Source organism: Nothoprocta perdicaria, unplaced genomic scaffold (genome assembly GCF_003342845.1).
Source record: "Nothoprocta perdicaria isolate Ctin4 unplaced genomic scaffold, notPer1 scaffold_294, whole genome shotgun sequence".
Taxonomy (NCBI): domain Eukaryota; kingdom Metazoa; phylum Chordata; class Aves; order Tinamiformes; family Tinamidae; genus Nothoprocta; species Nothoprocta perdicaria.
The window spans coordinates 533,979-546,414 of NW_020455526.1; the positions used below are offsets into that span (position 1 = coordinate 533,979).

Here is a 12,436-nt window from a genome sequence, read left to right on the forward strand (position 1 = left end):
ATTACATTATGTGCAGCTTAAAAGTGAAACAGAAAGGATGAGCTGACAGGCTCCTTTTGGAGCCAGTTCTAGTTCCCTGTCAGAAATTCAGTGGTTATTAGGCACCGGCAGTACAGTTCCTTGCTCAGCCTGCACTGCAGCTGTATCAAGCTGTGTGTTATAGTTAGTTGCCTCCGGGGCACAAGGAAGTCCACTGTCCTGCACGCTCTTTGGTAAGAAGTTTCCTCTACCCCATGCAGCATCTGTTTAAACTGTCCCTATGCAGAGCAACTGCACTAGCTGCAAATAATAAAAACAACTCACTCAAACAAGGGAAATCCTGAGGCCTTTTACTGGCTGCTTACTTCAACAGTCTGTTGAAGAAGTGGCCTGTTTCTCCAGTGCCCCTGATACAACCACATGACTCCAGAAGGCAACTCCAGACTATGAATTACATCAGTGTGCTGACAGCCTGGTTAGTCACATGGGCCTTGCCCAGGTGGGAATCAGGCCAAAATCAGCAAGCTCATTGAAACAGCAAAGTGTCAGAAGCACCAGGCTTAAAAGACACTTTTCTTTTCCTTTTTTTAATGTTTTTCATCTTTTTTTTTTTTTTTTTTTTTTTAATAAGCAGTTGCAGAGCCCAAAATTATAAACTGGAATTTTCCATGGGTACGGTGGCTGGGCCTTTGGTGTTAAGCCAGTGAGTGCGAGGCAGATTCTAGCTGCAGAAGACTCAGCCTTGCTAAGTGCTGGGGAGCACAAAATCAGGGACTGATGCATAGGCCTGAGCTGCTGACCCCTGGCAGAGCCTCTGCTCCACTGCAGACCCTTTGCTCTGTCCACTGTCACTGTACTTACTTGTGCTCCTTCAAAGCAGCCACTGGGGACTCGGCTTCACATGCCCTTTCATTTATAAAGAGTTGAAATTAAAAAAGAAAATGACATTAAAACATTGTCTTTGCACACATCTGTGCTATTAGTTGCACTGCATAATGYATATGTCCATGATCCTTTCAAAGTTATTTGTTTTTCCAAGTTATTTGTAACTGTTTAAAAAAAAAAAAAAAAAAGAGGAGGGGAATTGAGTTCTGCTGGATCTGTCCCTTCCGAGAAACCTGTTGTCTAACTCCAGTTCACTTACTGTAAGAAAACAAAAACCTATGTGATCATTTTTAAAAGATCTTTATCTCTTCTTCCCTCTCCCCTCCAAATCCACATTCATGGAACACAACATTAATTATAGTTCATTCTGCCACTGAATGTACTATATTGGAAAATACCTTTRTAGGATATCTTGACTGATATCTAAATATCTTCACTGAAAAGAAAACCCCATATTTTTAATCATTTGAGGATGGCAAGCAGGCAAGCTTGCAGGCTTCTCTTAAAAATAACAAGTCATGATGCCATTTTTTTTCAGTTAGCTTAACTGAATTTAAATCAACATACTGCAACTTCAACAAGCAAACCATGCAAATTATGCAGGAAGCCAATGTGGCTTGTCCTGCTAAGCTTTATTTATATAGTTCCACTGTGAAAGCATGAAAGTTAGCTAGCAGTGTTTAAAGCGAAAGCTGAACTAGTTCTGGATCATAAATTAACTGATATGTGCAAAGGAAAAAAAAACAAAGGATACTCAGTGTAGTTCTTTCAGTCTATCATTACACAAAATGACCTCGGTTTAGCCTTGAGGGTCTTAGCACTACCATAATTTCCAGATTTTTTTTTTCAGAACTTTGAAAAATAATCAGAAGGAAAAAAATAGCACTGATGATTAGGCTACTTTGTGACTCAAACTTCTGATGTAAGAAAACTACAACACAGATGAAAAAGAAGAAACAAATAAATCAGTTCAAGAGCTTGCCTACTTTTTCCCTTGGCCTAGCAAATGTCTTAGCAATACTAAGGTCCAAACTTGTTGTGAGAACAGTTTATCGTGAATTCTTGGTAAACTTTAATTTCCCAGCAATTGCTGCATTGTTTTTGCACAGGCAGTAGCCTGCACCACTAGCAATCAAGCATCCTACAGATACACAAACAAGACAAAGTCTCTTCCTGGAACCACACAACAAAAACAATAAAATAAAGGCCATCCTGACGTTGATTGATTCTCTGGGGGAGCAATTACTACTTAACAGGCTTCCTGAGCAGCTTGATTATGTTCTGTTTCTGTCTAAGGCCTTGCTGACCATGCGGGTAATAATTTGATAACAAGAGAGTGTAATTAAATTAAGGGGCCATTTTCCAGATCATATTATCTTTGTAGGTAAGAGATTTGATTTGCAGTACATACAGTCTTGTCTCTCTTGGCTATCTGCGTTTGTCTGGTTTACAAGAAAAAAAAAAAAWACCCGATCGACCTCCACTTCAAAACACTTTCACTTTTCATATAACACTGCCAGAAAGCAGTTTGCTAAAAATAAACAGGTACCTTGTCTCCTCTGCCCCCACCTTCCTGCTGCAAAGGAACTGCATCTTTCGCTCTCTCCAGGAAGGCAGAGATCAGTTTTTGGGTGGGCAATGGCAAAGATGTGCAGGGAGCTGGTGAGTGTGTGGTAGGAAGACTGTATACACTACTCGTGCTCCTTGGAGAACAGGGCCTGACTAAATCCACATAGTTCCAGCTTGTAACCAACCTGCTGCTGATCTTGGGAGAGCCCTGGCTGCGGGTAAACATCCTCCTCCTCCTCAAGTGGCCTGTGGAAGCACCATTTCTCATGAGGTATCTGCTCAGCTCTCAGTTAACTGTAGGAAAAAAAAAAAAAAAAAGAAAGCATAAGATGACACAAAGCTTTGTCAGAGCAAAATAACGACATTCAAATAAATGCAGGTTTTGATGTGATAACAAGAGGAAAGACCTAGTGCTTCAAATCACAAAATACTATTGACAAAAGCGCTCTGGGGAAGGGGAGCTCTTTGGAGCACTCTGTACTGCTGTGCTGCACAGAGCAAGGGCGCTATGTCATATCATAATTGGTCCTGACCACACCTAGTGCATTAGCCCTAGTGCGGGCTGCAAATACAACCTCATTACTCCTCGCTCCCGGATTAGCAGATCAGAAGGGGATCAAACTACAGCAGAATCTGTTCAGAAGACAGAAGGAACAGATGCAGAATAAAACCAGCTAGAAAAGGAACTTTAACAAGTAGATTCCATCATCTACCTGGGTAAGTTATTTATTTCTATGTCAACATCTTTAGGTAACGATAAAATAAGTAAAGACTATAACTAGAAAATTTCACTGCTCTGAACAACTGGGAAGCTACAGCTGTTCTTAAAGCGCAAGAGCTTCTATAGCATATACATGTCCTTGAGCTTTGGGGAAAYGACTGAAGCTATTTTAAAAGACCAGATTACTTTTAATCAAAAGGTGAACTCTTTATGATAACGTCCCTTCAGAAATATATGAACTGGTAGAACGCGAACTCACATTACTTATCAAGTGGCTTTAGACTGTTTAGACGAGAAACAATCGTCATCCTGAATGTGGTTTAAAATCCCCTTAGGAGCTTGACCAAAAGTGCAGGCATGTTTCTGATCAGAATTAAAAATAACATGTAAATTGGGGAAACAGAATAATTTTTTTAGCCATGTCTTCACAGCTTGAAATCCAAAAAGCCAGTAACTTTTCAAAGAGTGTTCAGATGTTGCATTAAATTAATGAACAACTTTCACAGTTATACATAACTATGATTTTATAATACAAATAGAAATGATTTCTCAAACATCTTACCTTTCATCCCCCACTGAAAGATTATTTTTAACATGAGTTAGAAACCTTTGGCTGTGCAAACTTGTATTTAAGTTCCATTTTTCTTCAGTCTTAAACAAAAGGCTCAGTTTGTGCCAGTATCTCCATTAGATGCTATTATATCATTAAATATTAATGGTGGCTTCCTTAGAGGAATTGACTACTTTGATCAGCACATGCTGTTGGTAATGTACCAGAAGCAAATGCTCTAGATGTGCAGCTCCCTGGATGCACAGTAACCAAAACAGCAGAAAAAATGCTATAAAGCAGCTGGTGCTGGGGCCACTGGTCCTTACCTACGCATCGGTGTCCACTGCATGTGTGTCTATATTTTTATTTTCTTAGTTACCAGTTCTGACTTAGAGACTGTTATCAGATCCTGACCACGGCACAGCTTGGTAACCCTCAAGAGGGCCGGGAACAGGCAGCCCAACCTGACGTTTAAGTTTTAGTCATTAAAAACCCTTTTAGACAGCAGGGTGACCACGAGCCCTCCTGAAAACAGCCGCTTCTTAGATGAGATTCACACCCACAGCTCTGCAGTTCTTGCCCTGAAAGACTCATCCTGCCCCTTTGCTTTTCTCTCTTGCAGAGTGGGGAGACCCGGGCGCCGGCAGCCCCAGACACCCTACCTGCCTCGTGGTGCCGCATCAACCATGCCYGACTCCTTTGCCATCCACTTCCTCAAGGTGCTGAAGGAGCTCCTGGCCTTCGTGCTGTTCAGCTACACCGTGCTGGTCGGGGCGCTGCTGCTCGCCGGCTGGACGACTTACTTCTTGGTGCTTAAATGACAGCTCCTTTTCTGCCCCTGCAACCACAGACTGGCCCAGGTGCAAGAGAGCCCAGTGCGTGGCTTGCCCTGGGCATCTGCTCAGCACAGAGAATGGCAGTCCCTTTATCCTGCATCAACTCCACTAGCGTTTTCTCTTATTATGGCCTAAYCACAATCTTATTTTCTTATGTAAAAGAGAAAAAAGCTTAATAAATATATATATATGTCTATATGCATGTACCTCACTGATCTGCGTGACTCTTGCAGATTCATTTTTTCTCTTCCCTTGATATTTGCACCTGTTCTCTGTGAAATTTAAAAGYTTCCAAGCAGTTTCGTCCAGGGAATCTCACTCCCTGCATAGATGCCCCCAGAACGCAGCAGCCCGACAAGCACAGGGGAAGAACAGAAGGGATGTGACACTATTTGAGCGTAACCAACATCTCAAGTAAACAAGTCCTGCCTTGCCTAACTCTTGCTCATTAAGGGTGTGAATGAAGGCAGACACACAGATTTTACTTCTGCCTTAAAAATTATTTATCGCTGAAATAGACTTCTCAAATCAGCACAATCAGGGGTAAGGGTATTATGCATTTACAATGCATTATCTACTGTCTCTTTTCAGCTCCCTTGGGCATGCAGTGTTTTCAAATTAATGCTTAAAACGTGGAGATAGCTGAAAGATGAGACCTARATATAGCATTGTCCTGCTAAAACCAAACTGTGCTGAGGTAAATGCGTCTGAGAACAGCAGGAATTATTAATATACAGGAACAGAACAGACTTAACTGATCTGGACTCCACCARGGCCTTTACTGTGGAACCACACATAAAATGCTAGCTAATAAGCAGCTAGACCAAACTAAAGGAGTATTATATACCTTTAGAAACCAAGGTTGAAGCAAGCTGGAGGGAGGGAATGAAGTGCCTTAGTGTGAGATCCATTTCCACYGACGCCTTGGCCAATGGCACCAGACTGCTCTCTGCAACTCTGGCCGCTCAGATACCTGTGAGTGGGGCTACATAGAAGGAACTGGCTCAAACCGCAGCACAAAGAGCCAGGTTCTGAACTCAGAGCTCATTTCTGCTGCTCTCTTGGGCCTTGCACCTTCAAAAAGTGCGGCTACGAGAGAAGTGAGGACAATGCTGGGGAAACCTGGCCAACCTTTATGCGATGGAGGGTCCCAGAGGGCGGAAGAAGGGAAGGAAAAGGCGCTTTTGCCCTCCTAGCCGCGCTGTCCAGAGCGCGGTCAGCAGCCGCGGTCAGCGCAGCGGCCGTTACCCCAACGGCCGTTACCCCAACGGCCGCTACCCCAACGGCCGTTACCTCAAGGGCCGTTACCCCAACGGCCGCTCGCGCCGCTTCCCGCCCGCCCCACGCGCATGCGCCAAGGCAGCGAGCACGCGCGCTCCCCCCGCCCCCTCCCAGGCGCGTCACTTCCGGCGCGCCGCTGCCAGCGGCAAGATGGCGGCGGGCAGCCGCTGGCTCCGCGGCTGCTGCTGGCTCCTCAGGTAGGGCCGGCGGCGCCGGGAGCCCCGGCCGGGCGCGATCCGCGCGGGGCCTCGCACGAGACCTCGCACGAGCGGCCGCGCGCGCCCGCCTCGCTTGCGCGCAGGGAGCCGTGGCACCCGCCGCCGCGGCAACGCGCGCAGCGCGGAACAAGGGAAAACAGCCCGTTTTTTTTGTGAAAATACCGACCCGCACCGGAGTGCGGCCAGCACTGGGTGCTCGCTTTCCGCTGGGGACCGTCGCTGAGCGCGCAGGCACCCGCGCAACCTTGGCTGTCAATAAACCTCAGTGCAGAAGGCCCCAAGTGTCACCAAGTTACTGCTTACTCGCATGTACCGTTTCCAAGCATGGCTTTTTAGCCGGGTTTTCAAGGGAATTAAAATCGTGTTGGTACCAGAGAGGTCAGGATAATGCTCCTTTACACGTGCACAAGTTACTGCACTTGTTTTTCCTTGCAGTTATATTCAGGCATTGTAACAGGTTTCAAAACAAACTCATTCTCTGTAATGCGGCTGCATTACGGAGACCTGCTGGAGACCAGGACCTAGGTGCTCTGTTTTTCTTTAACACCTATTTCCCACCTCACACTGGTTATGTTTTTGCGTTTTCTTGCCTTTGCAGACACAGCTTCCCCGTGCTGAGCCGCAGTAGCAGACGCTGCCTCTCGGGCTGCAGTGGACGATGGCAGCAGCTCGTGGGAGCGGGGCTGGGAGCTGCCTTGTGCGCAGTCCCAGTCATAGAGGTAACGTGCGAGGAGGGACCGGCAGCTGCTCATTAGAAACACTTCAACATTCAAGCCACTTGTGCAGAATTTAGCAAGTCTGTGCAGCCTGCATAGGGCACGACAGTTACATTGTGGTCAAACATCTGTATTTCTGAGAAATGCAACTGTTCAGGAAGAAAAATGARGAGATAAATGCCCACCTTCAATAACATCTTGCAAAAAGATGCCTTCTCTTTCAGAGATAGGGAAGAATTTATTCTGTTTCCCAACCCYACTCATCATTAGTTTATCCAACTTCCTAATTAACAATGTTACTTTTTCCTGTTGTTAATTTTAACGTGTATAAGTAACATATCTATAGAAAAACTGAGTGTAAAGATGGTGCAAATTTCTTGTCTTTCAGAAGCAGAACTCCGTTTCTCTCAGCAACGATGCCTTGATTAAAAGAGCAGTTTCCCTAGTAACTGATAGTACTTCTACTCTCCTCTCTCAAACCACGTACGCGCTGATTGAAGCTTTGACAGAGTATACGAAGGTAAGCTGAGAGATTACACATTCTGCCAGCAAGTTAACACTGGAAATACTACGTTACAATACACTGTCTACCCCTATTGTATCATAATTTAAATGCAGKTTTTATGAATTGTAGTAACAGAGGCATCAAGGCTTAAAGGTTTGTTGCCCCTAGGCAACAGTGTGATAGGGCTCACTATTCTTCTACTGTATCAAATACAAAAGTTATTTTAAAAGTTACTTTTAACAGTTAGACTGTTGCTTTGAGTTTGAACTTCAGCCTGGAAGATTTATATCTCAGAACTGCTGCTAAAGAAACCTAGAGCAGTTGTCAGATCTGCTTGTACTGAGTAACTGGGATGAATCACCTTGGAGCCTGAGGTGTATTCCCAAAGACACTACTCAAGTTGTGATCACTGCTGTGATCTATTGCACATTTAYATATTGCTGCTGCCCAGTACAAGTGTGTTTGATTGCTCATTGAACTGCAAGGAGCTGCTGTAGCACAACTGGGAGCARGCTTGGCTTTCAGAGCAGGAATATTGTGGATTTTAAAAAGCCAGGAATGATGCTTACCCTTGGAGCATTAAATTTCTACAGTTTGAGTCACAGTGCATGTCTCTCTCCTTCCAAAACATTTCAAATTATTAGTAAAGGTAAGAGCAACGCACCTTTGGAATTAAAGATCTTGTTACCCACTGCAAATAAGAGGTGGGTTAGTCCTTATTTTCTATGCCCAATTAACCCTGAGTARTACGGTAACAACACCAGTGATTTATAGAAAGGCATATAATTGTGTCAAATTAATTCTTTGCAGGCRGTTTATACACTGGTGTCTCTCTACAAGCAATATGCAAATCTTCTTGGGAAGATGAATTCGGATGAGGTGGATGCAGTCTGGCAGGTGGTAATAGGAGCCAGAGTTGAGGTAAAGATTCACATCCCTCCTGTCATCAATTTGCCTGGTTTATACTGTCAGAAATCCCTCTTATCATTTGCTTACCTTTCCACAAAGGTGTTGTGTAGAAGAACATTTAGATACTCCTGTAAGCAGTTATACAGTACTTTGTTTTTACTCACAGGTGACGACAAAACAGCAGGAATATCTAAGGCTGGAGTCCAGCTGGATGACTGCGTTACGTCTTTCAGAGATGGCAGCAGAAGCTGCCTATCAAACAGGTAAGGCACAGTCAAAAGCACTAATGCAGTTCACTTACTAAGTCACAAGCAAAAATCGTGACAAAGTCACCAGTTAACCACAAAGCCCAGTTAACCTACAGCCTACCAGCCCTGGTYGAGTGCCTGGTTTTCAGAAGGGCCAGGAACTTGTGTCCTTTCACTGTCTTCAGGTCTCACGTCCTAGATGGTCCTAGAACTGCAAATGCTCTTTTGATTAAGGCTACCTATGCCAAGGCACAATTAAAGGAAGAGTTTTAAATGCCATTTTTAAATGCGCTGTTCAGTCACAGTTCTGGGAGTACAACTAAAGTGCCTGGGTCCAGCAGGTCTCACCAGCTGGATTCTCTCTAATTAAGAAGTGAAGCGATTTGCCTTTCAGGGAAGTACTAATTTGGGTCTCTCATGCCCTACACAACCTTTSACAAAACTGATAACTTTGAGAGCAATTATGGTCTGACCTGTGGCAAACAGCAAAGTTAATGTGGCTTCCTGAGAAACTGCTGAAGACAACAGTCTGCAGGAGTACAAGAGGACAAAAGTTTGCAGTTCAGCAATGCCAGAGATATTCCTCTTGTTGGGAGGCTCCAGGACAGGTCAAGGACAGAATGCGGATATGGTACGGTGACTGGCCTGGACTTAGCTCTCAAACCCACTAGCACCTGCTGATCATTCTGATCCAGCACTGGCTGAAACTTTGGCGAGAGCAGTTGTAGGGGCCAAAAATATCTCAGAGTAGTCAGATGGTTGTATCAGGTAAATGAACAGTAAACACATTCAGCATTCAGATAGCCCCAGAGTAACTGAAATGCTAAGCGTAGCGAGTGCTAATTATGGACAGTGCTGAGTGCTCCTCTAACCCAAGGTTTTTAAATGCCTCCTTTCCAGGTGCAGATCAAGCCTCAGTGACCGCCCGCAGCCACATTCAGCTCGTGAAATCCCAGGTGCAAGAAGTGAGGCAGCTGTCCCAGAAAGCAGAGACCAAGTTAGCTGAAGCTCAAACAGAAGAGCTCATAAAAGCTCAAGGAGATCAATCGTCACTGCCACAGTGCATTTTAGGAAACACAGAAGCAGGAGAYGACCCTTATCTTCGGGAAGATTGAGAAGAACTTGCAGGTCACCTCAGAGTAACTGAATGGTCCCAAACTTCAATGCTGGGCAGTGGGGAACATGTTGGAAGAAGCCTGTGATTCCATTTTTGTTTTCCCAAACAGGCTTGCTGTACAAGTCGAGTCAATTGCGAGTATCTGAAGAGCCCCGTTCTTGYTTGTAACCTATCATGTTTCTAGTTAATTCAGTTAAGTGCTTAACTATGCAAAGGTGAAAATGGCTATCGAGGATAGCTTGTTAGTAACTGCCTCTCTGCTGGGAGGAGCCTGCGAATGGTTTGATGTGTTTGTGAGAGCTCTCTAACTTGGAGACTAGTGAGATATCAGCCAAAGACATGTATTTAAAAGTTTGTTTTTAACTTGTGAAAAAAATTATGTCTGTTAGTAGATACCTTGAATAAACTGTGCAAATGTATCTCGTTATGAGTGTGCCCATCTGGATAGGAGATTAACTGCTGTTTCTATTTGTACTCCTTAAAAAGTTTGTAATGGGGCTTCATCTAAATACACTCTATTGCAATCAGAGGAGACATTTGCTGTAGAACTGAAAACATTATTGGGATTTACCTGACCTCTTCTTATTGAGGTTTTGCAGTTTAATATAGTAACCTCCTTCACACAAAAAAGTCATGCTTCTAATATATCTGCTTCCCCAGGAAGGAAAGGAAATTTGGTGTTAAAGGTACTGTGGTTGCAAACAAAGTAATTACAGCAACTGCCACAGGCTTGTAAGCAAAGCAGCAAGTAAAGTGAGTTTTACACATTTGAATTCTTTCCAGTTCACATTTCAAGAAAATAAACTTCATTTTCTCTTTTTGTAAGCCCAGTGTTTCRCTGCAAGCTTCAGAACCACAGGTGATTTGTTTTCATTTTCTAACTTGACAGCTTAATGACATTATAATATTGTGTAGACARTGTAAACTGAGGTTGTTTTGTAGAAAAGCATCCATTAGAATTTTAGCACTGTTTTTTTTTTAAGGCAGTCCCTATTCATCAGTTTTTGTAGGAAACATTTAAACATTTTTTTCAAAGCAAATTAACATTGCGATACATTACTAGGATATTTTTTTTCAGCTGTAATATGAACCTTTCTATCCTTACCTCATTTTTCCTGCCTTTTGAACTGGCCCAGCTCTACAGCACTGAACACTTACAGGTTAGAAATAGGTATTTTGTGAAGTTTGTAGCTATCCTCAAGCAAAAAGCAACAAAYTTCCCTTGCTTCTGCTGCTCATTGGATGTTTCTGTATTCCATGAGGATGGCAGAGTCTGGAACAGCAGCATGGAGGAATATACCGGAATCAGAGGGCCCCAAACCTGGCTTTGGGCTGGAGTGCTGGGAAAATCTTCCACCACGAGAGGACTATTTGCAGCAGCAGCAGAGCCTCCCCGTCGGAGCCGAGCACAGCCTCAGGTCAGGCTCAAACCACATCTGCTCCCGTGTGTTTGATGCTGCAGGGTAAGAAGTGGTGCCAAGCCGCTTACCCAGCTGTGCTCACACCCAGCTCCTGTTCCTGCGCGGAGCCACAGCCGCTCTTCAGAGGCGGCAGAGGCAGAGGTGCTGCTCGAGACAGAGCAGCATTGAGACGGGGCTTTGGGAACAGTCCATTTCGGTCCCTTTCAGAGCCTCCCCTCAATCCCCCACTATTTCACTGCATGCCCTTCTCTTACTACCTGGGATGCAGGCTGTGTCCACACAAAACTGACTTGCAGATGTGTGAGAAAATTATTTCATTCAAGTCGGAAAGGGAAGGAGGAGCACGGACGTCGCCGTCTCACCTCCAAAATGAGGAAGCGAAAGAGCCCCTCACCTTCATGAAGAAGTGGGTTGCTCATCGCTGATTAGCCAATGCACCTAAGGCCACAACAGCTATGAGCATCACCATCCTCTACACCACATTACCGAGTTTGCATTTGGAAACATCTAGTGGGACAGAAAAATGCTACCACGGCAGCTCACGTGGCCCCAGACCTGCTCTGTCCAGTCTCTTTAGAACAGGCAGCAGAGCCCAAAGAAGAGAAGTCACTAGGTTTTGCTGCCTGACCTCATGCCTCGCTTACAAATCCAGCACTGAATACATTTGAAATGACACAGACAGTTTCCCAGAGACAGCTAATTCCTACGCTAGCTGTCGTTAGACTGCAGTGATAATCAGTGAGGAGTAGCTTGCACGAAGACCACGCTGCAGATGGGCACGCAGAGGCTCACCCTTGGAAGGGCAATCTTTCCTTTCTGATAAACACCTACTCACATCTGGCACAAACAGCTCATGAGGGCTGCAGCTCCAACCACAAGACTGTGTGTCATGCAGCAGGGCCAAATTAGGACAACACCCGGTACCTTACAAAGCCAAAGCCACAAGTGAAGTTGCACCACTGTTTAACTTGTCAAACCTCTGGTTTAAAAAATAGTCTATCTCCACTCTTTAAGTGGAGATAAGCATTCCCAGACGCACATCAGGGGCATATCTGGAAGCTCCATCTCACATCTGAAGGGCAGACAGCAGCACCAGAAACAGGCTTTGAKTTCTGTGGTTAGTTCCCTTCTCTCAACCTCAATGCTGCCACAGTTCCCTGCTCACACGCAGCACCTCTGAGCTAGTGCTGGCCAGACCCTGAAKCTGAGGAGCTCCTCAGCAGCACGAACAAGCCTTGCCCTCACTTTCCATCGTTCCATTGTTCCTCAAACTCTCAGCCCTCCAGCCAGCTTTGCTGCTGCAGAGGAGGCTGCGACTCACAGCAAAAGCAGCACCAAGTTTCCGTTCCCACATAACCTTAATTCTCAGTAACATCAAGAACTCCTTGCAGACACCCAGGACCAGATTTTAGTTTCTCTGCTCCTGAGGACTCTGAGCATTCAGGGGAACAAGAATACTCCCATGCAACACTTTCAAAATT

General features: G+C 44.8%; 1 protein-coding gene and 1 long non-coding RNA gene across 2 annotated transcripts; both read left to right on the top strand.

The window, feature by feature from the left end:
* The first annotated feature begins 2,908 nt into the window (after window positions 1-2,908).
* LOC112949383 lies at window positions 2,909-4,662 on the top strand. The gene is made up of 2 exons (XR_003249820.1): window positions 2,909-3,150; window positions 4,327-4,662. It is a non-coding gene; the product is annotated as an uncharacterized LOC112949383 (long non-coding RNA).
* A 1,306-nt stretch (window positions 4,663-5,968) lies between these two features.
* DIABLO (diablo IAP-binding mitochondrial protein) lies at window positions 5,969-10,076 on the top strand. Its single transcript, XM_026041775.1, has 6 exons — window positions 5,969-6,018; window positions 6,638-6,758; window positions 7,144-7,275; window positions 8,071-8,181; window positions 8,336-8,432; window positions 9,318-10,076. Exons 1-6 carry the CDS (start codon window positions 5,972-5,974, stop codon window positions 9,530-9,532), a joined length of 723 nt encoding a protein of 240 aa, XP_025897560.1. The 5' UTR covers window positions 5,969-5,971; the 3' UTR covers window positions 9,533-10,076.
* Window positions 10,077-12,436: the final 2,360 nt, after the last annotated feature.